This window comes from Pelodiscus sinensis, chromosome 13 (assembly GCF_052426305.1).
Source record: "Pelodiscus sinensis isolate ZL-2025 chromosome 13, ASM5242630v1, whole genome shotgun sequence".
In the NCBI taxonomy this organism is placed as follows: Eukaryota; Metazoa; Chordata; order Testudines; family Trionychidae; genus Pelodiscus; species Pelodiscus sinensis.
This window is the reverse complement of record NC_143064.1, coordinates 31319830-31347458: the sequence shown is the minus strand read 5'-3', so window position 1 is coordinate 31347458 and position 27629 is coordinate 31319830. Positions and strand designations below refer to the sequence as shown.

Sequence of the window (27629 nt, the reverse complement as noted above, 5' to 3'; positions counted from 1 at the left end):
CACAATGGGAAAACGTAGACATGCTGCTGAGAACTATGGCAGGGCTATAGAATTAAATTACTGTCATATTTTGTCATCAGAGCTGACAGGTAGTCTGGTGAAAGCTACTCACTGGAATTGATTGGTATCTCAGGCAAGGTCTGCACTAAAAGGAAATGTTGAATTAAGATACACAACTCCAGCTACATTAATTACATAGCTGGAGTCAACTTACCTTAATTTGAGCTTAATTCGAGCTCCACAGTGGGAAGCCAACAGGACGTTGGCTTCCCTTACTCCTTATGAGTAGCAGGAGCACCAGTGCCAACGGGGGAACCCTCTGAGTTCAATTTAGCGGGTCAATCCACTAAATTGAACTCTGGAAGATTGGGTGCAGCAGCGTCAAACTTCCCCATAGTGAAGACATGGCTTCTGAAATGCTAGTGTGACCCTGAGCAGACATGCATAACAGATCCATAGATTATTCCTTACTTGATTATAATTAGAGTAAAGGATCTGTTTGCTTTTTTTTAATTCTTTTTTCTTCCAGCCCACACAAAAGGCACAGAGATAAGTATTTTGCAATCCAATAGACAGATAAAAATATTTCCACCTCCATAACCCAAAATTATGAAACCATTCCATCCCTTGTAAACAAGGAAATTAAATTTGCTCAATCCATCATGTCTAGGGTGACCAAATGTCCCTTTTTTAAAGAGACAGTCCTGTATTTAAGGCCTCCTGCACGTGTCCCAACTTTTTGTTAAAAATTCACAAATCGTCTTGTATTTTCTGTCTGTCTCCATCCGTACTGGTGGGCCCTGCTGCTGGTTAGATACCTACTCACCATCTGCCTGCCAGCCAGCAGTAAGGGGGAAGAAATCTTGTGCCAGATGATGGGGGTGAGTGTGCAAGGCTGATAGTGGGGCAAAAAGGCAGCGTATGAGGCCAGCTACTGGTTTGTCAGGGCAGCCCCCGCTGTGTGCCAGCTCTCAGCCAGCAGGGCCCTGTCACCCATCCTCTTAGTAGCTAGCACAGGCTGTAGTGGCTGGTGAGTAAAGGCAGATCCCAGGCAGTGACCGATTATGTGTTACCTCTGATGCCCACTCTTTAGCTCTTAATGCACATCCCCTCTCACTGTCCTCTCTCTGCTTTTCCCTTTCAACCTGCCCCTCCCAGCCCTGATGCTCATATATATCCCTCCCAACACCGCCCCATGGGGCACATTTTGCTCCCATTGCAGTTTGGAGAACCAGCCCCTGATCAGAGCACTGAGCTCACCAACAGCCTGGACAACAGGGTCCTTCTTTCCCCCACTGGCTCTGGCTGGGCCAGTGCCCTGGGAAAACTCAAGCCCCTCTAGTCTGGAGTGCTGGCCAGGAAAAGTGGAGACCTCCATGTGCCAAAGCCCCACACAGCACTGGAACAAGGAATCCTTGCGGCCCTTCAGCTAAGTTCTGGAGTAGCAGGGGGATGCAGTTTCCAGCCTGTTCACACCTTGAACCATCAGGTGCTCAGCACCATCTTCACCCACCTCCACCACCCTGGGTCCTGCTCCATCCTAGATGCCCTCCTCTGCTGAGCTACCTCTCTGGCTGAGTTCACTGAAGTCCCTGCAGTCAGGTTCCCTGGGCCCTGGTGCATAATGCATGCTTAGAGTGTAACCCTTTCCTGAATACCCTGCAGCCAGGGGACAGGAGGCAGCTGGATTATCTTGGTGGCCAGCAGCAACCTATGGATTTTAGTTGCCTATTGGCACTGTTCAAGCAGTAAGGGACAAGTTGTTTCCAGCCACACTGGAGCAGTAACAGAGGGAAAGAGATGAACTCTGCCAGATCACCCCTTTCTCACACCTTCCCCTTCCTCCCCCAATTCTCCCCTGAAGCTGGAAACAGCCCCCATCCCTTCCACCCTGCACAGTGCCAAAAGGCTGCTGCTGGCTACAATCTGTTACGACCCCTGGCAGAAGTCTAAGGAGGGGGGCATGTGCCCCTACATTCCATCCAAGTGGAAGCTAGCACTATGCTTTTCTCAACAATGGATCTTCTGGTCAATTGAAGAGCAGCATGGATTTGTTCCCACTTTTCTACTTAGTCAGAATTCTGCTGGCCACATTATATTGCCCACAAAAGAAGCATTAATCCAAAATTGATTAAGGGAATGTGGAGATTTTCAGGAATTCACAAAATGTGCAAAGGTCTAGCCCTCACTTCCCTTTATGCTTGGTGGGGGGAAACTTTAAATGTTGGGTTATGCTTCTTGCAAGACCTCATTTCATAGAATTGTATGGATCTCTCATTTAAAAAAATATTCAGAAATCCCCATGGAAAAGTATGGATATAACGAACCCATATTTATGGACTTTGTGTGAAATTCATCAGTTGTGGTTGAGAGTGATTCGTATGAAATTTTGTATTGGTTTTGTTTTCTGTATTTTTGTGCCCCAGAGTCTTGTTTTAGTTTTTGGCCAAATTTAAAACCACAAAGTGAAACTTGCTGCAAAATGAATTTTTTTCATCTGTAGCTTGACTCTGGTATCCTCAAAACTGATCAGAGACCCACTGTAAAGGCTTGTTAAGGATCATTGAGCATTTGATGAACATGAACTCATGGAGTTTACTACCAAACTGAGAACCAAGCAAGTAGCATTCACTTTTTCTAAGCTATGCTGGGGTGTGATAATGAAACCTAGAGGGATAGACAGAGCATGGTTTACCGACTCAGAGCACTTAAATATGTAATGATCATAGGGTTGTGTATAACTGCATAGGCACAGGAACTAGGAGCTCAAGGGGAACAGCAGCACCCCCATGCTCCTGCCTTAATGCCTGAGTCCCAGCTGCCACCCTGCATGCTGGGGGCTCCCCTGAAAACAGAATTACATGCTGAGGAGCGCTGCTGCTGACCCCACGTGTCGGGTGGTCTGCTGCTGGCCCCACACCTGGGCTTCCAGCTGTTGGCCCTGCACATTAGCTGCCAGGCCCATACCTAGCGTCCCAGTTGCCAGCCCTACATGCCAGGGCTTAGCTCCCCACTTGAGCCTTGGGGTGTTTACAGGAGGAAGGGTATTGGGTTCCATCACCTCACTCTTAAAAATGTTTCTGTAGCTGTTTGAAGTCAGTCCTATGTTGTGTCCCTCAACATGTGTCTTTGACATTCATAGCTTGCTAGTCAGTTTGATATCTAACTACTCCATTAGCTTCAGTGGAATTGTGCCCACTTTCCACAGAACTACATTTGGTCAAAAGTATGTAAAAGGAATTATGCCTCTCCATAAGCTAAATCCTACAATAAGTAGAGAGGCAGAGGTGGCAATTTGGGTTGCAAGATGGCTCTGTGAGAATATAAGATCCTAGGTGGATTTGATGCAGGGGTGTGAAAGCTGCAGGTAGATGGAAGACAGCAGTGGAGACCTGTATCTTAGCAACATTTGAAAGAAGACGTCCAACTCCTTGCAGTGCTTAGCAGAGAACATGAAGGAGGTGATGGAGGGAGGAGTTCCTAGTCTGAAACCAACCGTGGGCACAACACGTTAATGGGTTTATATCACCAAAGTCAGCAGAGTAACAGCAAGAACAGATGTGGCCCATTATGATACCCAGTATAGCTCTGGTGATCTCTCTCTCTCTCACACACACACACACACACACGAACACACGCCAATTTTTAACAAAACTGGAAAATTATATTTTGTCAATTTTCTGACATTTCCCCCCCTTTCAATTTCTTTTACTACTCTCCCCCCAACTTCTTTTCCACAAGTGAAAAGAGAGAAAAAAAGAGATAAATATACAAACAAAAAAATTGAAAATGAAAACATTTGTTTGAATCAATTGGAACTCATCTTTTTAGGGGATCCTTAGGATTAAAATGTCATTAATAAATCAGCTCTAGTAACCAATGCTATCTGTGATGACTGGCCAGCAAAAGTGGGACTTTACTCTCTATTGAGCTATTTGATCTCTATTGAGAGAGGTTTTTCAAAGATCTCTGTAGTGCCATTGACAGGCAGGTGTCAGCAGCAAAATTCAATTTCCTGGAGTTGGTTTCAGTAGCAAAGTGAACATGTTACAGAGGAGGTTGCAAAAATAAGATCCTTACAGCAATATTCTCATTAAGTACCCAAATCCAGTAGCATAGGCATCATCTTTCATTCAGCTGGTAGACCTTTGGCCCTAATATCATCAGAAAAATAAATTAATGTAGAGTTAAAATGCCAAACCAATGAAATAAGCAAGATAATCATGAGCTAGTTTATAAAAACTGGATTTTTTTATTTAACTATATACAGCCGGGAATATTAATTAGATGCTGGAAAATAGATTGTTTTCCATTTCTATTGACAAGTTACAATTTCCCAGCCAATTTCCATGAAATACCCTGTTAAGCATTACCTACTCAGGCAAATACAGATACTGGCACACTGACTCATGTGTGCATGTACAAAGGATTACTGTGTATGTATAAAACTGAGCCGTATATCCTAACAACCTTAAACTTACACAACAGTGAGTTCTAAGGAAAGTAAACATTTTATAAATTATGTCCCTACAGAGCAAAACTCATTTTCATTAAATTAAAACTACATTTTCACAGTATTTTTAACATTAAAACATTTCATACAAAATAAATTTCACAGAAGGGTGCCAGTGAAATGCAGAGTTAAGTCCAAACAGCAGTTCCAGTTTTTTAATATTTAGTATTAAGGATATCAGTTAATCAAAACAAAAAGCAGGTTTGAACCTTCTTTGTAAAAGTCTCACCAAGGTATTATACAATATCTTTGCTTCTAATTACAGCAATCTTCTACATTAAAATTATACTTTAGTTTGAAGTAGTTTACTTTTCGTTACAAAATGTAAACCAGCAAAATTCAGAAAGTTTAGACTCCTCTGGCCATATTTTAGCCTTAGAGAAGTCAGGGATGAAGCTCTCTTTCATTTCCACTGGGCAAGAATTTGGCATTGTAGGGTATGTCTACACAGCAGCGTTATTTTGGAATAACTGACGTTATTCTGAAATAACAAAATGCGCATCTACACTGCAAGCCTTTATTTTGAAATAATGTTGAGCTGGAGGACTTCTTTCTCCAACTTCTGTAACTCTTATTTTATAAGGATTAAGGGAAGTTGAAGGAAGTATTCTTCATTTGACTTCCTGCTATTTAGACAGTACCAATAGCTATTTTGGCTTAAATGCACAATTGGTGTAGCTGAAGTTGTGTAGCTTATTTCAACTTTAGCCCTGCTATGTGGGCCTCGTAAACCTGGACTCCCATTGAACATTTTGCAAATGCCCCTGCAATGTGACTGGCAATACAAAAGGTAGCTATAGGGATTATTCAATGTCAGTTATAAATAAGAAATCATTTCAGCACCTTCACCAAGGGGTGAGCCTTAAAAGATTTATTTGATATTTTTGGTTTGGTATAAACATTATGAAGTGTAGAGCCTGTTATTGGAAGCTTACTCGAGTCTGCAAAATTAGCAGTGAAATTTTTCTCATAGTATTTGGGCATTTCCATCTCTGAACTAAAAACAGGAAGTGAGGGAAAAACATTCTAGAAAGAAGTAAAAATACAAGAGGTGCTTACTTTTTCTTAATGTGTATTCAACAATACCGTAGGGTCAAGAAGATGGAATGTGTAACATGATCTACTTAAAATACGAGACAATTGTAAAATCTTTGAGGCAAGAACTTCTTCTTCCTCTCCATACGGTTAATATTGCATTAAAGGGATTCTTGGGATTCTATACAAATTAAATAATAATTGTTTTACTTAAGGGGCCAAATATTAAAGTCCTTATTTAGGGAAATTTTTTTTAAATCAAAGGGAACATGATCTGAGTAAGGAGCCCAACAACAAGAGCAATTGACCCAATATGAAGACAATTCTACTTGCTTCATAGTTTGACAAAGTTTCTGAATTCAGTGTTTATCACAAAAAATAAGTAACAACTTGCCAAGCCCTTCTTTTTTAGGGCAAAATCTAGGCCACACAGTAAAATGCAAGTCAAAGAGCTTTGCTGGGCCATGCTCAAGCCCAGCCAGCCATTGCCAAAATATGGAATGGAAGCAGATATTATGGAAAGGTATGGAGATGGATAGTGGATGTAGACTGTTGCACTCAATCTGCACAGAATTTGTACTCTATAGAGCCTTGCAGGCCATGTCTCCAACATATTACATTCTCCTCTTTACATAAGCCATGAGAACAGTACTGTGTGGTTTCTACTTGGCTAGGACTTCTATTTGTGCTCTGCAGCCAATCTGGGTCCCAACACACTTGTCTAACTGAGGTGCAGTTTGGGGGCTTAATGGCCTCCTAACCATGAGCTAAATACTGAGCCTTCTTATTCAGGCACATTCCATTACAAATCAGCAGCAATGATGCATTTCTGCTGTTCTGTTGGCCAATGTAACAGAGAATTCTCTGAGGGGCATGTGAACATATATGAGACATCCCCTGAAGGCTTCTGCAAGGCATTGCAGAGTTGGAGAAATGGACATGTTGTGGTTGTGACCAGTGGGACAATGTATATTGCATATCACATGGCTGAAAGCTGACATAGGAGGGCAATGGCAGATCACACACTTTATGCTCCCTTTCCTATATACAGGAATAGCTGAATGCAGAATTAGTGCACTTACCTTATCTCTCTTCAACAAATGAAACCTAATCTCACATCTCATCACTTTCCCATGAACAAAGCTACTTTATTCTGGCTTGGCCATGTCAGGATTGGGCACCATATCAAGTTTTTGTATAATACAATATAACATAACATGTTTAAATTCAATAAAAACAGAAAGTTTGCAAGAAAAAGATCAATTCCCGAGTCCTTTGTCAGTTTTTCATCAGTCAAACATTCACTGAAATCAATAGATGTTTTCCCCAATATGCTGGCCCACAAAAATATGATGATGAACATACTTCGAATCATTTCAGAAAGTGCAATATTAATATTCCATCACTTCACCTTATTACACAGTTCTGGAATGCTTTTTTGCATAATTTTTGTTGTGTAACTGAATACTATCTTGCAAATCTTGTCTTGAAAGTCGTCTTCTGAACTCATCTGTAGTAAAGTAGTATATGACTGGGTCTACACAAGAATTTAAACTGGCAAGACACAAAGCCACTGCATGAAAGATTGAAATCACATTTCGGGCACGTTGGTTTTTTATCCAGTTTGATTTAACAAGGAAATCTAAAGGAAAACTGATATGATAAGGTGCAAAGCAAATCAGAAATACCACAGCACAGGTGAGTATCATCTTTAAAGTCTTTTGCTTCTCTCCAAAGTCATGGGAAATGGAATTCTTTTCTTTTAATGATAGGATCGTCTTCCATGAACAATACAGAATTATCAGCAGAGGAGTTACAAATCCTATAAGCTCACCTACGGTCACCATCACAATGGCGTTGGAAAGGTCAATGGTATTTATGGGAAGATCTGCAAAGCACGAATTACTAGCAATACTTGTCTCATTATGATTAAATCTTAGAAGAGGAAAAGGCAAACAGCCAATGCAGACTACAATCCACCCAGCGATACTGATGTATACATCATATATGCGTTTGTACTCACTGAACTTGAAGGGGTACATAAGAAACATGAATCGTCTTATACTGATGCAAACCAAGAAGTAGATGCTTGCATACATATTTACATACTTAAGGTAGAAACAAAATATACAGAGACCTTTTCCAAAGTGCCATATTCCAGACAAGTAGTAGAAAATCCTTAGAGGCAAGGATAAAACTTGTGCTAAATCAGCAATGGCTAGATTCATCATAAATATCACAGCCCTTTTAGTTTCTTTCATGTAGCCATAAAAAATCCATAGAGCTAAAACATTTCCTATTAATCCAGGGATCAGAATCAAAGTGTATGTAATTGCATAGTAACACTTAACGTCAGTATTATTGTAACAGATTGGGCTGTCTGTTGTCATGTTTATTTTCATTTAGCACAGATGTGGGCTCTAATGAGATGTTTAGGTTAACAATAGAATTTCTTCAAATTTCTTAGCTAGGTAACAACTAAAAATATTGTGGAAGCTGCAAATTTAACATTTCTTTGTCTTGTTCCTTTATATCCACTTGCTTTCTTGTATAGCATTATTTTATTCTTCACAGTGTTTTGTTTACTTTGTGTTCATCTAAGTAAGATTGTTGCTGGCAAAGCTTTTTGCTGGCCATGTTGTCTTGAGGTAGAAACTACACATGACATTTCCTTCCGGGTTCACTTTTACATTGAGGTTTCAGTTTCTATGTCATCTATTCTGATTTTGGAAGAAGGTTTGTCCTGTGGTGAGTTAGTCATGTATGACTCTGGTCACGTTCCTTCTCAAATGCCTCTTGAATATAATTACTTATGGTGCTGATAAAATGAAAGCTCAGCATGAAGGCAGGATGCAGATGGAAATAAGGAGCATTTGCTAAATGGTGCTGTAAACAGTAAGTACATGTGCAATACCATCCTCAAAAATCATCCATCTGAAGGCATTTCACAGACAGCTTTCTCAACCCCCAAATGTGAAAACTTCTGTAGACCTGCAGCTGAAAGAAAACAAGAGGAAAATTGCTTACTGTTATAATGCCACACAGGAGTATGTTTTTGAAAGATATATGAAAACTTGGAAGAAACATTAAATTAATTCTGATCTAAGATGGGCCTGGTTTTTAAGATGCTGAGCACCACCGCTCCCATTGTGTTCAATAAGATCAGTAAGTGCTCTGCACTTTACAAAAATCAAGTCATTTGTTATTTTTAGTGAAAATGAGAGCAAGGCCACTGAAGAATAAGAAGAAAGTACATAACAGCCAAATCAGTGCAATTGCATCATTTAATCCAGGAGTTTGTAATGTGTCTTCAAGCAGAACTCCTCTCGGACCCTAGTTCATCTTATTTGACAATAATGATGTGGTTTTATCAAATTCTCTCCCACTAACTGAGGTATCTGTTTAAAAGGAACCACTCATTATGCCTTCTTACACTTGTTAGTGCAGCAGACATCCTGACAAGGGGGCTTTGTAAACTACATCACCCTGTGTGCCTAGGTACTGACAGACTGTATGGGTGTGTCTAGACTATGTTGCACGAGGCATAAAGGATCTGATGACAAAGGGTGCTGGGATCAGCTGATCCCCGTCTAGACTACAGCGCTGTGCCAACAATCAGCTGATTGGCACAGCGTGGCAGCCATTTTAATGTAAATGAAGCGGCGATTATTTAAATTGCCGCTTCATTTTGCTATGTTTAGTAAACTCATATACATGGCTCCGTCAACGGAGCCATGTAGTCTAGACACACCCTATAGTTGCCATGCCAATAGACATGCCTGGGACTCTGCAATGGAGTCCAGCATGCTGCTTGACTAATAAAGTAATGAGTTCTTCAAAAAATGCCTACGTCTTCCTCTATGCTAATAACCACATTCATCTAAATACATCCTTAGTGTAATGCCACTGACGTCAGTAGAGTGGTACCAGTATTGAACTTGGTGCCTAAGAAAAAATGTTAAGTAAAATATTTTGTTTCCATAATTTTGCAATGGTAAAATAACCTAAGCTGCCAGAAATGCCCAAAATTTAAGAAACAAGTCCCAGAAGTCATTCACAAAAGGAATTTTCATGTTTAACCAAAAGGAGCACTTCCTTTTCTTTTTCCATCTGATTGAAACCATAGAATTACAATTTGTACCTCCACATTTCAGAAAAGAATCTGTTTCTCGTGTAAATGAAAATCTGACTTTTCCATGAGTGCAAATGCTGTTATAATAAACTAGAATGTCACGTCACAAAGTGGTGGCTCATCCTCCTATTTTGTGTTCTGCAAACATGGTTTTGAGCAAAGTTTTTCCACTAATGTTTCACTTCTTCCATCAATTACTTTGGCAACCAGTTAGTAGGTTTCCCCTTGAAACTGCATATAAAAGAACAGCTACATGTTTGCTCTTCCTTTCAGTTGGTGTCACAATAATATCTTGCATTTCCACCCTACCTTATCACTAGAAGTTGCTGATATTAAAGTTTATTAAAACATCTCACAAGCAGAAATTCTGTAGGGTATTTACTCACAAAAGTTGCAGGTCTAATGGGATTTTCATTCAACACATGGGCTGTGTCTACACTGGGCCACTTATTCCAGAAAATCAGCCGCTTTTCCGGAATAAGCTGCGAGCTGTCTACACTGGCCCTTGAATTTCCGGAAAAGCAACGACGCTCTACTGTACAAAATCAGCCACTATTCCGGAAAAACTATTCTGTTCCCACTCGGGCATAAGTCCTTATTCCGGAACACTGTTTCGGAAAAGGGCCAGTGTAGACAGCCCAGTAGTCTTTTCCGGAAAAAAGCCCTGATCACGAAAATGGTGATCGGGGCTCTTTTCCGGAAAAGCGCGTCTACATTGGCCACAGATGCTTTTCCGGAAAAAGGGCTTTTCCGGAAAAGCAGCCTGCCAATGTAGACGCTCCTTTTCTGGAAAAACTGAAAACGGAATAGTATTCCGTTTTAAGCATTTCCGGAAATTCATGCCAGTGTAGACACAGCCATGATGTCACTGATTATATACATTATATTAAATTTGAGGTTCTTTTAGTTACTGTTTCTAAAAATCTTGTATAGCCATCTTGACTGTTGCTTGTGTTGCACTTGTTGGCAATAACAAATTTCACATTTGTAATTTAAAACTATCTCCCTGTAGATTTTTAATTGCTAGCAAAATAAGAAACGGAGATTATTTTTGTCCCACTTGGAAGTAGATTAAAACCAAAACACATTTTCAGCCACAATTTCTTCTTGAACCCAACCACTCCATAGTTCTGATGGCCAAAGGCTGCACCAGGTTATTGACCAAAAGGAAGGAGCCATCTTTGATTTTTGAAAAATGTAACAGTTGCCACAAAAGGAAACAATTTTGAAGATGCAATATTTGTAGTTCAGTTGACTGTGCCAGTGGTTTTCAACCTTTGTTCTTTTGTGGACCCTTAAAACTGTCAGGTGGAAGCGTGCACCTTTTTGAAAATCTTAGATGTAGTCTGCAGAACCCCCAGGATCCTCAGACCACAGGTTGAATACCATTGATCTATGATAACAGCAACTTTTTGCGGGCCCTTAGACATAGTCTGTGGACCTGCACAAGTCTGCAGACCATAGGTTGAAAACCACCGCACTATCCTATTTAGCAATCAACCCACTAAGGAAAAAAACTTATTTAAGTAATTTTTCTATATTGGTTCATTATGATAAACCTTTCACAAACCTCAAATGTTTCTTCTAGTAGCATAAACTGTCTTATAATATAGTCCAGTGAAATTTTTAATAGAGTAGTGTTTAATAATAATTACAGCCAACCAGTTAAGAGAGAGTTTCCTTGTTATTTTCCTTCCAGTGCTCTTAATAAATCTATGTACAAAACTCAAGGTAAAATACTGTACAATGAAGGCTAGATACTTGAGTAAACGTTTGCTCACATAGAAAAAGCAAGTGAAGCATAATACCCACAGTCAGTGTTTTGTTGGGGTAAAGTTCCCTGCAGCTGACAAAATGAGTAGCTGGAAGCATCATGAATATAATATTACTACCAGGGCTGGCCTTACCATGAGGCGAACTGAGGCGGCTGCCTCAAGTGCCAGATTATGGAGGAGGGGGAGAGGGAGCGCCACTAGGACCCAGAGAATTGAGACCTTTCAAAGTTTTGGCCCAAGAGAGGAGTGATGGGGGTGTCATTTGAGCTCCCTGCCTCAGGTGCCAAAATGTTGTGGGCTGGCCCTGGTTAGTATATGATAAATCCATGTCTACAAAACACCAGGGCTGCGTCTAGACTGGCAGGATTTTCCGCAAAAGCACTTGCTTTTGCGGAAAAACTTGCCAGCTGTCTACACTGGCCACTTGAATTTCTGCAAAAACACTGATGATCTCATGTAAGAATGTCAGTGTTCTTGTGGAAATACTATGCTGCTCCCGTTCGGGCAAAAGCCCTCTTGCGCAAATGCTTTTGCACAAGAGGGCCAGTATAGACAAAGCGGTATTGTTTCGCGTAAAAAAGCTCCGATTGCGAAAATGGCGAGCGGGGCTTTCTTGCGTAAAACCGTGTCTAGATTGGCACGGACGCTTTTCCGCAAAAAGTGCTTTTGCGGAAAAGCATCCGTGCCAATCTAGACGCTCTTTTCCGCAAATGCTTTTAACGGAAAAACTTTTCCGTTAAAAGCATTTGTGGAAAATCATGCCAGTCTAGACGTAGCCCAGATGTTTTGGAACCTTCATATGAGAGGTTACCAGTCCTCTACAGCCATATTATTGCAGCAGCAATTAGCAGAGATTCAAACTTGAGTACCTGTCACTTTGAGAGAATTAGTGGTGGAGTGTTCTCTGTGAGGGATGGCTGACAGCTCTTAGATAAACTGCCTTCTCCTGTGGCCATGCCTGCCAACGGGGCCCTCTAAGTCACCGCCAGAGTGTCACACATGCTCTGGGTGGCTCTGTGGGCTGGGGGTGGGGAGAGTGTGGCATGCTCCAGGTGGTACTGAGGGCTGGTTATGCCAGCCCTGCCCTTTCTGCTGAAGGCTTCCAGGAGTGTGGAGCTGCCCTTCCCACCTCCACACATACACTTTGCCCTGAGTCCCAGCAAATCTATCAGCCTCCCTGCCTGTAGTCCAATGTAGCCCAGGTTTGCTGGCCTTAAGAGCACTCTGCAAGGCATGTCTGTTGTGGGATGCAGTATGGAGAGAATTAGATCTATGGAGTGGAAAAAGTGCTTTGTTTTGCACTGAGTTCAGTATTATGTGCCGGGGCACAATAGAGTCAGGGAGTTTAAGGCTAAAAGTGACAACTAGACCTTTTAGTGTGGCCACAGGCCACTAACACCCCCAGCACCCGCACACTAACCAAAAAATGCACATGAGAACAAAGGAAATGAGATCCACAGGAAGCTATACTAATATGTGCTACAGGCAAAGAACAGAAGGAAATGGGGTGCACCAGGGCTCGAGACCCTGCAATAGCAGGGTAATGAATAAATGAGCTATCTTTAGGGCATCCTGACAAATAACCCCCTTCCACATGCTGCGGAAGGATTTTCCCCTCCCCGCCCCCAAACTGGAGGAAATTGATCCCTAAACCTACATATGGCAATGAGTTAGACCCTAAGCATGTCAGCAAACTCCAGCCAGCCAAGCACCTGAGAGGTTGCTCAGTGCCACCTCAGAGCCCTGATCCATTCCACCCATCTCCAGCCTTGCTTCATAGGAATATTTAAGAAAAAAATTGGGAAAATTAAAACTTCATTTCTGGAGCCCTGCTAGTGGCTGCTGAAACTCTGAAGAATGACAGCTCTAGGAACATAAGATGTAAACCAGACATGAGTCTCTGGGCTGTCAAACCCTGCGCCCTACCATCACAAGCAATCTGATTGTATAATCACACTTAGAAATTTATCCAGCTCTCTTTAAAAAAATAGTCGTTTGCTCCCATAACTCCTAATTGGATAAGGATCCACTTCTGTTTAGTTTTCTTCTTATTGTTGTGAGGAGTCTTGAGGTACCTGTGGAAAGTCTTCCCTTTTTATTATTGTAGAACCGTACATAAATAAATAAGTAAATACAATGCAATAGCCTGTGTCTGTGCTTCCCAACCAGTGCCTTTGCTTGCCTTCCTGAGCATAACAGTAGTATTACTTGCCAATGCTCAAGAAATAAAATAAGTATAAGTGTTTGCAAACTCAGCACCTAAACACCTTCATTTTTTAAAATATCCTCTTAAATGTATGTTTTTTATAAGCCCTCTGTTGCATGGTGGTTCCCCACAAGATTCATTTGTTCAGTAAGGTTAAATCTTACTCACATTACTGCTCTAGGGCTACCTACATGAGTAAGGTAAACAGATTTGGCCCTAAATCAATGGCCCACATGCAAGTGAGGAAGTGGTGCAGCTTATACCAGTCACACATGTTGTGCATGCATACAGACAACTTTGGTAAAATGGATGGCGGTACTTCTCTAAGTGAAACAGTGCCAGACTAAAATAGCCTCAATGTTTTCTCCATTCTGGTCTATTGTTTGAATGTCACTGTCATTTGCTCTGTATTTACTCCTCTGAAATATTTCCTTTAATTCCATTATTAACACACTGCCATGACTTTTGCACTAAATAATAGACATTACCCAACATAGCATAATTCATCAAAGACATTATAACTTCAAAAGCTAGATTCTGGGCACCAAACTCCCTTTGACTCTCCAGACAATCTTAATCTAAAGGGCTATAGGAGTGTGTCCCTCTCCCTTTACACTAGGGAGCTTCGAGAGACACTGGAGAAATATAGCAACATCAAATATTGAAGGCTTTTTTTTTAAAAAAAAATTACGCTTTCACTCCAGGGATTCCATCTATAGATGCATGTGATATTTTGAATCAGCTCCTGAGAAGAATTACAACTTTTACCAGACGAAAAAATACAAGCAATATAAGCAACTGTAACTGGGAAATTCCAGACAAAAATGTGTGACATTTTAGCCAAAAATACAATGCTAAAACCAGCAAGATGCTAAAAGTGGAAATCATGTTTCACATATGCTGCATGCTTGTTAATCTTCAGTTTATGGTATTACAAAGACTTTCTGTGTCTAACTAGAAACCATAAGTAACTTCCTTTTCCCCCTATTTTGTTTCTCCTGTTTAAGTGGAAATATTTTTATGTAAGTGGTCAGATTTTGGCAGGCACAGTACAGAGACTTATCTTTTACACTTAATAAAAAGTTATTAATCACATCTTTCATACAGTATTATCACAGTATTTGTCCATTATTGGTTTAAAGTAGTGCCTGCAATGCGCTAGATATTCCCCATACCTTCAAAAAGGGACAGTCTCTATCTTTGTACCTCATATAGTATCAACAGATCGAGGTTACAGGAAGGGGAAGCAAATAAGGGTCAATTCAATCACTGTGCACAGCAGAACAGGTGTTTTGACTTTGATATTTAAACTCAAATCAGGAGTCTCATGATAATAGGTTACATGGTATTTCCTGCATTGGGCATTTCTTCACACAGAAAATGGGCTCTTATCTATATTGGGCCAGATCCCCAATGGTGGAAATCGTTCAGAGACTTCAATGGAGTGTTGCTAATTTCCAGCAGCTCATGGCCCACTATGACTTGCTCATTCAAATCCTGGAACAGAATTAGCAAATCCAGCAGACCTTGCACATGCGAGTAAGGTACCGCTCGTTCTGAGAATAGGGCAGGATCTGGCCCATAATGATTTGTCACATGAGTGGGGATTGCAGAACCAGGGTGCTGTAGAATGAGACAAAGCTTTGGGGTGGTTCACAGGGGTGCCATTCTGGGAGAGTGGAGGAGCACCTGCCCCTATTCCCTTTTTTCCCCAACCCCCGCTCCCAAGTTTTGTACAAGATATCTGCTTGCAGTGCACATCCCATCTCCAGAGAGAGCACTGCAGTGCCAAGGGGTAGCACTGGGGGGGGGGGGGGGGGAAGGGAGGGTGGATTGCACGGATTATAGTCACCCCAAAAGAGGTAGCCATGCTTGAGTGGGTCTCTGTTGAGCTGGAGTTGGAGCGACAGGGAGCCTGTCTGCATTCATTCCTCTGACTCAGGAGAGGGGACTGCAGCGGCTGCTGTATAGAACAAATGTTCATATTCCTGAATGCTCAGCTTAAAGAGACAGCATGCTCTCTCTCTCTCTCTCTCTCTCTCTCTCTCACACACACACACACACACACACACACACACACACACACACACACACACACACACACACAAAACACACACACAAAACACACATATTATTGTTGCTGCTTCTTAGTACCTTCTGTCAATCAGTGCAATAAACACGGGCTATGTGTACACTACAAAGTGTTTGCACAAGAAGCTTTTTGCACAAGAGAGCGTCCACACGGCATGGACACTCTTGCGCAAGAAAGCTCTGATGGCCATTCACAGAATGGCCATCAGAGCAGCTGTGCTTTTTCTGATAAGCTCTTTTTGTGCAAGAAGCCCCTGCAGAGCATTTACACAAACCTTTTTGCACAAGAGCTGTAGTGCAAAAAGGAGTTATTCCTCCTGGGAAAAGGAATAACTCTACCGCCAAAAACCCTCTATCCTGTTGATTTACTGTATTTTTTCTTGCACAAAAATGCACTTGAGGTATGCACACTCTGCAGGTTTTTGCGCAAAAACCTTGTAGTGTAGACATAGCCATATATTCTCTGTAATTTTACTCTTTCGAAGTTCATTAAGGATTACATACTGTTAGTCTGAACATTCATCTGTGCATGTCATAATTTTATTTCTCTCATGCTTAAATTTGATTCTTTGAGTAATGAATACTAAAATACCTAAGGGTATGTCTACACTACCCTGCTAGTTCGAACTAGCAGGGGTAATGTAGTCATCCGCAATTGCAAATGAAGCCCGGGATTTGAATTTCCCGGGCTTCATTTGCATAAAGCTGGCCGGTGCCATTTTTAAATGCCGGCTAGTTCGAACCCCGTGCCGCGCGGCTACACGCGGCATGAACTAGCTAGTTCGGATTAGGCTTCTAATCCGAACTAGCTGTACTCCTCATTCCACGAGGAGTACAGCTAGTTCGGATTAGAAGCCTAATCCGAACTAGCTAGTTCGTGCCGCGTGTAGCCGCGCGGCACGGGGTTCGAACTAGCCGGCATTTAAAAATGGCACCGGCCAGCTTTATGCAAATGAAGCCCGGGAAATTCAAATCCCGGGCTTCATTTGCAATTGCGGATGACTACATTACCCCTGCTAGTTCTAACTAGCGGGGTAGTGTAGACATACCCTAACTTGTCCTGGCTGGAGTAATTATCATTATTGCTTTTATTACCATATTGTTCTTTCTCATTCATTATTTAAAATGATGCAGTCAAATAAGAGTGTCGTTCTAGAATGTAAATTTAGCTTCTACTCAGTGGAGCCAATTTTAAAGAAGTAGCTAAACATACAACTTTAAAGACTGCACATAAGGATGCCTATTTTCAAATTGTATTTTAAAATGCATCTTTAAAATAACTTAAAATTAATACAAAAATGCAGTTCCAACTCTGATACTAATACTGAGTCACATATATGATTTTGATTCATAAGCATGTGCCAAAATAAATTTTTGTCCTTAATTTTAACCTATACGATTACATTTTTTTTCTCTTTTATTAAGTAATTATGTGTTTGTGAAGTGAACAATAGTTGACTAAAATAGAGTAGATATTGGCAGTAACGGTGTGTGGGAACATTTACAATACAGGGCAGAATGACACTGCCACCGTCTATTTTCTGGGTTTAATTTAGCAGATGTAGTATAGACCCACTAAAATGAATTCAAGGGTGGGTGCCACTGTTCATACTGGTACTCCTCATCCTCACTGGGAGTAAGCGAAGCCGATGGGAGTGTTTCCCTCAACCTCCTTCTGGGTGGACTGGGATTTAAGATACATTGACTTCAGCTATATAATTTATGTAGCTGGAGTTGTATATCTTACTTTGACCTTCCCTTGTAGTGTAGACCAGGCCTGTCTGCGTGTGTGTGTGTGTGAAAGAAAGAGAGAATGATACAGAGCAGATTTTAGACTTCAAAACTGAACCTCAAGGTTTAGGATTGGAAATATCGTGTTGTATTATCTCCTGGTTGTTCTAAATTCACTTGTAAACTTAAAATATGTCTTTAACTACTGTTTATATATATTATTCTTCCTTTATATAGGAATTAGATACAGTGATCCTGTCAGCTAATTTCTAAGTTGCTATCTGGAAAAAAAAAAAGGGATTTTCAGGTGTCTAAGTAGTCCCTGAAATCATGATTAAAGTTGCTTCCTGCCCAAAATCTGAAATGGCACCCATGCTAACTTGTGCCATTAAGCACAGCTCTGAGCAAGAAGTAGTCAGTAAGATGCTCCACCCTAGGAATCACTCAAGCAGGCATTTTACCTCCCAGAGTCCTTCTTGCTCCAAGGGAGCAGAGTTGAAACTTGCTGCTGGCCTTTACCAGCTGGTACTTACTGCTAAAATTCTCTGTGTCGCTCACTCATACACACATTGCTACATGTACAATAAATGTATGTGCTGTAGCATAATAGAAAGTAGCACTGGAAAAAAATTGTGGATGGAGTGTTAATCGGGTGTATTGTACACAATGTTTAGATGCTAATTACTGATCTACTCTTTGGATAGTGGCTTTGAGGTCACGGCTGACTGAGATGCCCCTCTGTTTCTCCTATTTCTCTTATGGAGCCTATAAAGTTGAATATAGAGACTAGCAATGAGCAAAAAATAACTGTGTCCTATTAATGCCATGTAAACAGAAACATAATACTAAGAATGTCACATGCTTCAACTTTTTTCTCCTATGATGACAACAGGGGCCAAGTTAGAGGGGGGTGGGGTGGTGACCCTCAAGTTTGGGCACTTCCTATTTTTTATAACCTCTTCAGGCCAGGAATTGCCTCTTTTAATAAGTTTTAGGGAGCCCAAGTCATACTGTAATATTGATAAAATCCAGCGTGTTGATTATCCGGGGCTGTTATCTTTCTAAAAATGTCAGCTGAGAAGAAATAGTTTTCTCTTTCAAATAGTTTTCTCTATTTTTCCATCTCATTCAGTGGGGGCAGGAGACAAACTGCATCCTCTGAGAGACTAACCGAGGAGAAATTTCCACGAGGAGACAACCTCTCTGAGATTTCCTTTACCTTAGCCCCAAAACAGGTTTCTCTCAGAAGTGGCCATTAAGGTTCTGCTAGGTATCCTCAGCTCCTAACATACTTCTCTTTGCTGTAAGCAGCTGAGGTCTGTTAGCTGAAACAGCATGTGAAACCCCAAATTCCTATGTTTTCTTACTGCTAGAACAAACAGAAGATACTTATAATATTATATCATGTTGAAGGAATTACGCTGTATATGAACCCTAAATACTAAGATTCTTGTCCATAAAGCCAGAATTTTTGCTGTTGCTCTAATATGTCAAGTTGCCAAATACATTTTAGTCCACACACTGTCTTGGCCTTACTGGAAGAGGAGAGATGGAAATGTTTTGTGTGATTTATTGATAACTTAAAATTTAAAGCTGTTTTCTCATGAATCAATAATCAAAGCTTAATAATTCATGATTCTGTCTTTTAATACATACCATGTTGTGAACCTGAGGTGAAATCAGTTGTGGAGGATGGGAGTGAGTTTTCATTTTATAAATATTAACTCCTCTTTCTCTGTTAATCAGCATTCCTATTGGAATGAATAGCGAGAATGGCACTGATCATGCTTCCATATTTGTGGGAAGGTGGCATTTCATAGCTATGGAACTTTGTTAGCTCTAAATGTACCACTCTACTATAAATTCAGATACACAATTATGACTTTGACAAGGGTCTGAATCTATAGATCCTACATGTACTGTAGCCAGTGAGAGTTCCTCTGAGGAGGGCAGGGTGAAATATATGAAAAATAGAGCTGGACTGACTGTCATTTGGATGTTTAAAAATTAAAACATAACCCCCTGATAGTCACTTTATGAGTCTTACCTAATATATGCAAAAGCAGACATGCCTTAATGGCCTCTTTGGTTTTAGCTGCAGATTATTTGCCACTTCACGCAGTGGCATGGTTTTTAAACAGAGATGTGTATACCCCTGAGGGTGTGCAAGCTCTCACCAGGGGTTACATGAGAAAAATCCTTGTAAGGGAGGACAACTTAGTTGTTGAAATTTAATCAGTGTTTAATCTCCTTTCATTTAAAACTGCAGCTGCACTGATATACATTTCCTTTTTTCTATGCAACGCAGAAATTCATTTCAAACTTTTTGAGCTAACCCTTACTCCCTTTGAGTTATAATTTTGGTTGTTCTCCCTCCCCTCACCCCCCAGTCCAGACAGGCTTGGTGGAGTCAAGGAATGGAGGTGGCATTCCCTCCTTGAGCCCTGCTCTGTGGGGCTGGCCTGAGCCACCAGGTATCACCACTTGCCCCCAAACTTTCTTCCATGACCCCTTGTGGGGAAGGCTTCTTTCACAGGTAAAGAACTTTAGAAACTGTTGCTAAGTAGAATGTAGAAATCAGGTTGGGAAGTGACTCCATCTCCTCCCCCGTCCATCACCCGTGTCTGTCTCAGAGGTGGGTGTGTGGTTGAATACACTTGGAAAGGATTACACAACCTAAACAGTTTGAAAATTACTGATCTAGTTCATGATTCAATGTGGACGATGATATCTGCTTTAGGGAACATGGTGTGAATTTTACATTTAGGATTTTGGAGCATTGGTGTAAACACATGAAGAAGTTTTTAATCCATCTATTCCTCAGTCTGTCCTATTATGGATTCCTCATCGTCATGGTATCTCTCTGTTTCCTTACATTATGCCTGACTTTAGCTCAACTGCCAGTTTACTGTATTTCAGTTATCAAGTAAATCAGGTCAGGTGACACAGCACATTTTGAACACATCTATCCAATGGGCCTTGTACTTCCTCCCACAGGCTCTGGGAACTGGTGCATAAATTTCTTCGCGCAGTGGTTTTCAACTTGGGAGTACTGGGGATCTGCAGACCATGTCTGAAATGTCCAATGAGATCTGCACCTCTGCTCAACATTTTAGGGGTCCACAGTAGAAAAAGAGTGAAAACCGATGGCATAATTCAAAACATATGGATGTTTAGCAAGAATCAAAAGCTGGAAGAAGAAAATGCTAGCTAAAAATTCCAGAAGACAGTTGCAAAGCAGCCTCAAGCTCTCGGCAATTAGCTATCCCACATGCTTCTGTGATTCTGTCTTGCAAATTAAGCAACGTTGAACTGGGTCCGTGTTTAAAAAGGAGGGCCCTAGATACTAATTAAAGTGATAGTGATAGAGATGCAGCCGTGTTAGTCTGGTCTATCTGAAACAAAAGACAGGACTATGCAGCACTTTAAAGACTATCAAGATGGTTTATTAGGTGATGAGCTTGATCTGAGGAAGTGGGTCTGGCCCACGAAAGCTCATCACCTGATAAACCATCTTGTTAGTCTTTAAAGTGCTGCGTAGTCCTGTCTTTTGTTTTAATTAAAGTGATGTTTGTGATTCTGTATTTATGATCCCCTTCTGAATCAGGATTGACTATTGTGCCTGTCCAGCACATGGAGGTATTGCACTGTTTACGGTGTCTTTTCAGTGAGACTAATATGAAGGTCATTTAAGCTTTCTCTGAGAATGACTGTTACACCTGTCTGAATCAATCGCAGCTCATATAATTGCACTCTGCTACCTATATTTCTTTCCCCGGTATTTCTATACAGCATTCTCCTCCCTTTCCTGACCTGAATTGTCATGAAGTACACCTCTATGCTTTTAAGCAACTGCTATTTTTACCCATGAAGTGATTGGACTTCAGTGAGGATTGACTATAGAAAGGTGATGTGGTAATGAAAGTGCCCTGTACATTGATGATTGATATAGTTTTTAATTCATAATTAGGGCCTTCCCAATTTAGCTATATTGTAAGTATTCACTGAGGCTGGCTGAGCCTTCAGGATTAAAATACGAAACCACATTAAACGTGTCTGGGAACTTCATTCCTTCGACACAACCTCCCTACTCCCAACAAGAGCCCCAGGATACCTCTGCTTTCAAGTATTGGGGTGAGCTGTGACTTCTACTTTGGGATGGCCACAAATTTGTCCCTTCCCCTTGTGAGATGATCAGCAAGTGTTTGGCTGGCCTTTTCCCCAGAACTCATTCCAACATCACCTACGCTAGACTGAATGTCCATCTTTTACTATCTGTAGGGACCGTTCCTGGTGCAATGAGGACCTGATCTCAGCTGGGGGGCTGTAGACACTACTGCTATTAATATTAGCAGCAAGCCTGCCTACCCTTCCCATCTCCATTCAATTGCAGGAATAGGGATTATGGTTCCACCCCGGTGTTGTTTCCTCAGATATCCAGAGTACATCATACTAAACAAATTCCATCATAAACTGGGATTGTGTATATTCCTTGGGCCTGGGCCTATCTTTATTTGCATCTTGTACCATGCAACGCAGATTACCCATACTTCACAGCTAATTAGCAACAATTATAGTACGGGGCATTGTGAGACATTTCAGTGCTAACATGCAGCAAGTGGGTAGTTAAGAGGCAGCAGTGAGATCAGAGAGCATTCCCCAGTCCTACTGTTCCTGAATGGGACTCAAAGAGGCCATCTGAAGACCAGGTCTAGCTTTCCAGTGCCCCTGAAGTCTACTTAGGAAAGGAATGGCCTAGCTTGTCAGCTTTGGTGATCCCAAGAAGGGAGAGAATGTCAATTGACATTAGCTGGTTGGAACCACTTCTGGGCTTATCCCAGAAAGCACCTAATATAAAGGCTAGTCACAGGGCTTATTGTAAGAAGTGTTCTATGGTGTTTTGGGGAACAGAACCAGGTAAACCCTCTGGTTTCTTAGAGCCTTGGGTATAGAGATGTACCTGCTCAAGTTTCACCAGGAGTTTTCAAGCACTTTTAAGGAATAAACCTGAAACTCCAAGCAAACCTCAAGATTTGTAGGTGGACCTTGCTAAACAAGATGGCAATTTTTTTTTTTTTTTTTTTTTTTTTTTTTTGCCAAAACTATCCAGTTCCAACTCACAGGTTGTGCACAGAGCATTGTATAAGTTAGGAGGAAAATATGACTGATGATGATACCAGCAATCTGTAAGTTGAATTCTTTGCCTGAATCCAGAGGGATGATTTATTTTTAAAAATAACAATTAAACAATTATAATGAAAAGTAATAAACTTTTCTACAAATATAATTTGATCAAGTCCAGATCAGTGCAATAGGGGGCAAATCCAGAACAAATCCCATGGCTAAATTAGCTGTTGCCACTCAAAAAAGAGATCTTGGAGTCTTAATGGAGAATTCTCTGAAACGTCTGCTCAATGGGGAGCAGCAGTTAAACAAAATGTTAGGAAGCATTAGGAAAGAGACAGATAATAAATGAGAAAATATCATAATACCAGGTATTATCTGTCTCTTTCCTAATGGTACCCATGGTACTCTCACACTTTGAATACTGGATGCAGTTCTGGTCATCCTTAGACAGCTAAGAAAAGATATGATAGAGGTTTACAAAAAGATATGATGTAGAGATAGTCAATAAGGAAGAGTTACTTAGTCCTTGACATAATAAAAAAACTAGGAGTCACTCAATTACATTAATAGCTTACCAGTTTATAACTAACATAAGGAAGTTATTCTTCACATAACACTTAGTCCATCTGTGGAACTCATTGCCAGAGGATGATGTGAGTTAAAAAAGGAATTTGATATGTCCCTCAAAGGCTATTTGCCAAGATAGTCAGAGATGCAACCACATGATCTTGGTGTCCCTAAACTTCCAAATACCATAAGCATTTGGTCACTGGCAGAGATAGGATAATGGGCTAAATGGACCATTAAAGTGACTCAGGGCTTGTCTTCACTATGCAGCAGTGTGGATTAAGCAGGTCTAGTGAAGATACTGTAAATTGATGGAAGAGTGCTCTCCTGTCAACATAATTAATCCACCTCAATGAGAGGTGAATATTGGGTTGACAGGTGAGCATCTCCCACTGGCATAGCCGTGTGAAGTCAATGTAAGTTATGTTGCTCGAGGTAGTTTTTTCATACCCGTGAGTGACATAACTTAGCAGTCGTGCAGAAAAACCTCATATGGCCACTCTTAGGTTCTAATGTGAGGATCCATTTGCACTGATGTGATTGATGAAGCTAGTTGCAAACCAGACAACACTAGATGGGATTCCTGCAAGAAAGCCCATATTTAGGGTATAGGAATCCATCACTGTGTGAATCCGCCAATCCTTTCCTCTGGAGGTGCTACATAAGGGTCCCCTGAGGTTATTCCAGGCATTTGGGCATTCTGTTCTACCCACTGGGCTGGATAAGCCATCACAGAGCAATTCTACTGTTGCTTCAAGCCTTGGGAGATATATTTTACTTCTGCTCCCTTCCAACCCCAACCTGTGCATTACCCAGAATCCAGCCTGCCCACTTCCAAATACTGGAATCTGGACTTGAGCCTAAGTGAAAGTTATAGTGGTGATGTTCTAGCCACCATTTGTGCATGCAGAGTAACCGCTACAGAGTTCAGCATGACTGGCAGCTCTGCTCAAGAGAAATAAATCTGCTCATAACTGAGTTTTAAGGGGTGTTGAGAGTCAGGTTAGGGTTCATTGGAAGAGCTGAGGGGAAGCTCATACTTCAGTAACCTGTGCTATCTCAGTACCAAGACTAATGGCCTAATCTTGGCATCCTTGTTCAGGCACAACATGCACTGAAATCAAATCCATTCACAGCTTTATAAGAAAATCATGGAGTTAAAAATTGTAATAATTAGGATGTGCTCACCGGCTTGGCTCAGCCCTGTGCTCTCAAAAGATACCAGCTTTTACATTCACTGGTACAATGACAGATGCTTGAAAAGTTTTGCTCTTGGTGCTTTCCCTACCTAGTCAAAAGGAGACTGACAAACTGGCCTGTTTAAGAGTATATGAGTCAATGGTGTGGTGAGGAGGGGGCGAGGGAAATTTTGGCCTAATAAATTCCCTGAGAACTCAAGCAAAAAACTATGCAGTATTGGTTTAATTCAGTTTGAAATATAATGCTTTGCATTTGAATTCTTAGCTAATATTTTCCCCCTTTTTAACATTTACCATATGTAAAAAAGACAAAGTGCATTCTCAGCTAACCAACACATTTCTCTTCTTTTTATTACTGTATGTCCTTTTATTAAGGTGAGTTACAGTCAGCATTAAAACAATAGGAGTTTTAGCCAGACTGTTCTGTTTACATTCTCCATTGTGAGTTCAGCCATGTGCTTAAAGATACCTAAACTTTTTGTTTCAGATGTCATTGTGCACTGACAGTGTTAAGCTATTTACCTACATTTTTATACATCATCTTGGTATCTGACCATCTGGAAAGATATAAGGAGTAAAACCCAAACAGGAAATATTGTATTCAAAATAACTGGAAAAGTAGGAATGGAAATAAAAAGGAACTTTTCTTTTACCTGGTTTCCAGTTCAGGTACAAAATAATGAGGAGTTAATATGCTGTGCTGGGCACTGTCTTATACAGGATGAGCTCCATTAATAAAAATCCATTAGACAAATGTACCTAATTATATTTACGTGTTATTTATAGATATAAAAGCTACCTGAGATTACTGAGAGATTTGTTGAAATTGTTCCATGTTTCCCTCTAAAAACCTAACTTTTCTCTTTTACAAAATGTCAGTAAAATTCTAGAAATCTCATTGATTTCAGCTATGAAACTTATGAGGCTGGGAAAAAACTGTAATTGTTTCTTGTGTCCCTTTTTAAATGTTCTTTCTCTCTTAATAGCCATGTCACAGCAGTAGAAAATCTGGTTTAAAATTTTACAGCTAAAAATTAAATAAACTTTACTAATGTTTCATAACTCTGATTATGCAAATCATTTTAGATACATTGGAAGAAATCTGCCCTTCAGCTAAACAGAAAAAGACCAGTTTCCCTCTTGAGCTCTGATGCTACTCCTTTATCTACATTTCTTCAGCACTACAACCTCCTACTATTTCCATGAATTGTATTTTAAAAAAAATTCTCTATCCTCTTCCATTTTAAAAATGATTCTTTCATACCATGTTATCTTGCCAAGTGAGTGAAATATGCAGTATGAAGCCAAACTTCTTAAAAGAAAAATGTACAGCAAAGATTATTAATTAACCCCCCCAAAAGCAACAATCCTACCTTTTGCAGTCTCTCCTCGTTTCTGTTTAACTCTGATAGCTTTTGATACAAAAATCACTCAGAAACTACCTTTACCGATCGAATGCAACAGTTTCCACTTCTTCTTTGATATATAAAACAAAAGTGCAACTGCTGAGAGATTTTAGAGTATATTTGAGGTCAGAATGCCTGTAGTAGAGAGCTGTCACTGCTTCATAATAACATCCGAGAGCAACTTGCAGTCTGCACACTTTGTTTCCTTTTTCCAGTGGGCAGCACGGACGAATGATGAGAAGCTGCAGTTCAAAATGCATGCAATCTTTACACTCAAAAGAGGGAAGGAAAAGTGACCATTTCTATTTATAGGACATTGAATGTCTTCCAATCAGGTAGACAATAGTTCACAATCTGACCTAATTTTGTAGTAACAGAGAACATTTTTTTAAATGGGAATTCAAGGTATGTTGAACCTCACAGATGTGCAGATCCATATTATCTTTAATGGTTGCTGCTCCTTCTCACTCTCACAGTAAATCCCTCACATATACCTGCTGGTACAGTTTAATGGCTGTAAGCTAAAGGCTACACCAGAGTGACAGTTAGTTGAAACAGGTACTGGAGTTCAGGGACAAAACAATGTCCCTGCAAAATTCTCTCCCCACTCTCCTCTAGTCCCCTTTTCTGCCAAACAGGAAGAGTTAAAAGTATTGAAAACTATGAGATCTTTTCTTTCCCATTTTCCATTTCTCCATTTAGTTTATGCTTTGTCCTGTCTCCATAGAGTGGGATTTCTTTTTCTTCTTCATTTCATCTGAACCATTTAAATTTCTCTTCCATTGTACTGCTCCTCTTCTTTACTCCATGCCCGAGTTTAGAAGTGGGCAATAAGCAGCCTGTGGGACAGATGCAGTTCACCAGCAGGAACACCATTTCACATTTTCGTGGGGGTTGTGGTTTGTGCATGCCACGATGGGGGGATGGGGAAGACTGAGGCTATGTCTACACTGCAGAGCTTTTCTGGGATACCAGAGGTATCTTATAAAAGCTCTGCGGTGTCCAAGGAACGCGTCTGCTTTTCTGAATTTTTTTTGGAAAAGCAGATGTGGTTTTTTGGCATTCCTGTAAACCTCATTCTACGAGGAAGAAGGGATCTTCCAAAAGAGGGCTTTTTTCTGACATTTGGCCCCATGTAGATGCGACAAATGTCAGAAAAGCCTCTTTTGGAAGAAAAGCAGAAGATACGCAAATTGTAGTTCGCAATTTGCATATCTTCTTCTGAATTTTCTTTGTAGTATAGACATAGCTTGGGATATGCGGGGTAGACTGAGGAAAGCAGATTCAGCAATGTTACTGAGCATGCTCAGTACAAGCCAAGCAGCAAATTGGGAGGAGCTACTACTGGCGCTACAGCGCTACAATCTAGTTTTGGGGCAGATAACTTAGCAATTAGCTGACAGGAGCACTGTATCTAATCTCTATACAGAGGAAAGAAAATTAAATAAATATTAGACTCACTTAGCTCTGACACTAACATATTCTGACATCTTCTGGAAAGTCACATAAAGGAGACTGGTTAGATTTTAAATATTAATACATATTCTTACTTTGTTGCTAACTCTGAGGGGAAGAGGGGCCATGGTGCCACACTCTCTGGAGTGGGTTACAGCAGGGGGCAAATACATTTGGGCTATATATAACTATATCAGAATGGCCATGGTCTGCCTAGTCCAGTATCCTGTGTTCTTACAGTGGCCAATGCCAGTGCTTAGAAGGCATGAACAGAAAAGATAATAATCAAATGATCCATCCCCTATCACCCATTCCCAGCTTCTGGCAAAAAGAGGCAAGGGACACCATCCCTGCCCATCCAGGATAGTAGCCATATGCCAAGACTCAACCCT

At 40.7% G+C, this 27629-nt stretch overlaps 1 protein-coding gene across 1 annotated transcript; it reads right to left on the bottom strand.

Moving 5' to 3' along the window:
- Positions 1-744: 744 nt before the first annotated feature.
- GPR174 (G protein-coupled receptor 174) lies at positions 745-26183 on the bottom strand. The gene is made up of 2 exons (XM_025180032.3): positions 25750-26183; positions 745-8545 (listed from the first exon to the last, which is right to left on the bottom strand). The coding sequence occupies exon 2, from the start codon at positions 7948-7950 to the stop codon at positions 6964-6966; it is 987 nt and encodes a 328-aa protein (XP_025035817.1). The 5' UTR covers positions 7951-8545; positions 25750-26183; the 3' UTR covers positions 745-6963.
- Positions 26184-27629: the final 1446 nt, after the last annotated feature.

Bases quoted from the DNA above. Each gene is read 5' to 3' on its own strand.
- GPR174 (XM_025180032.3), bottom strand. From the start codon at position 7,950: ATGAAAATAAACATGACAACAGACAGCCCAATCTGTTACAATAATACT.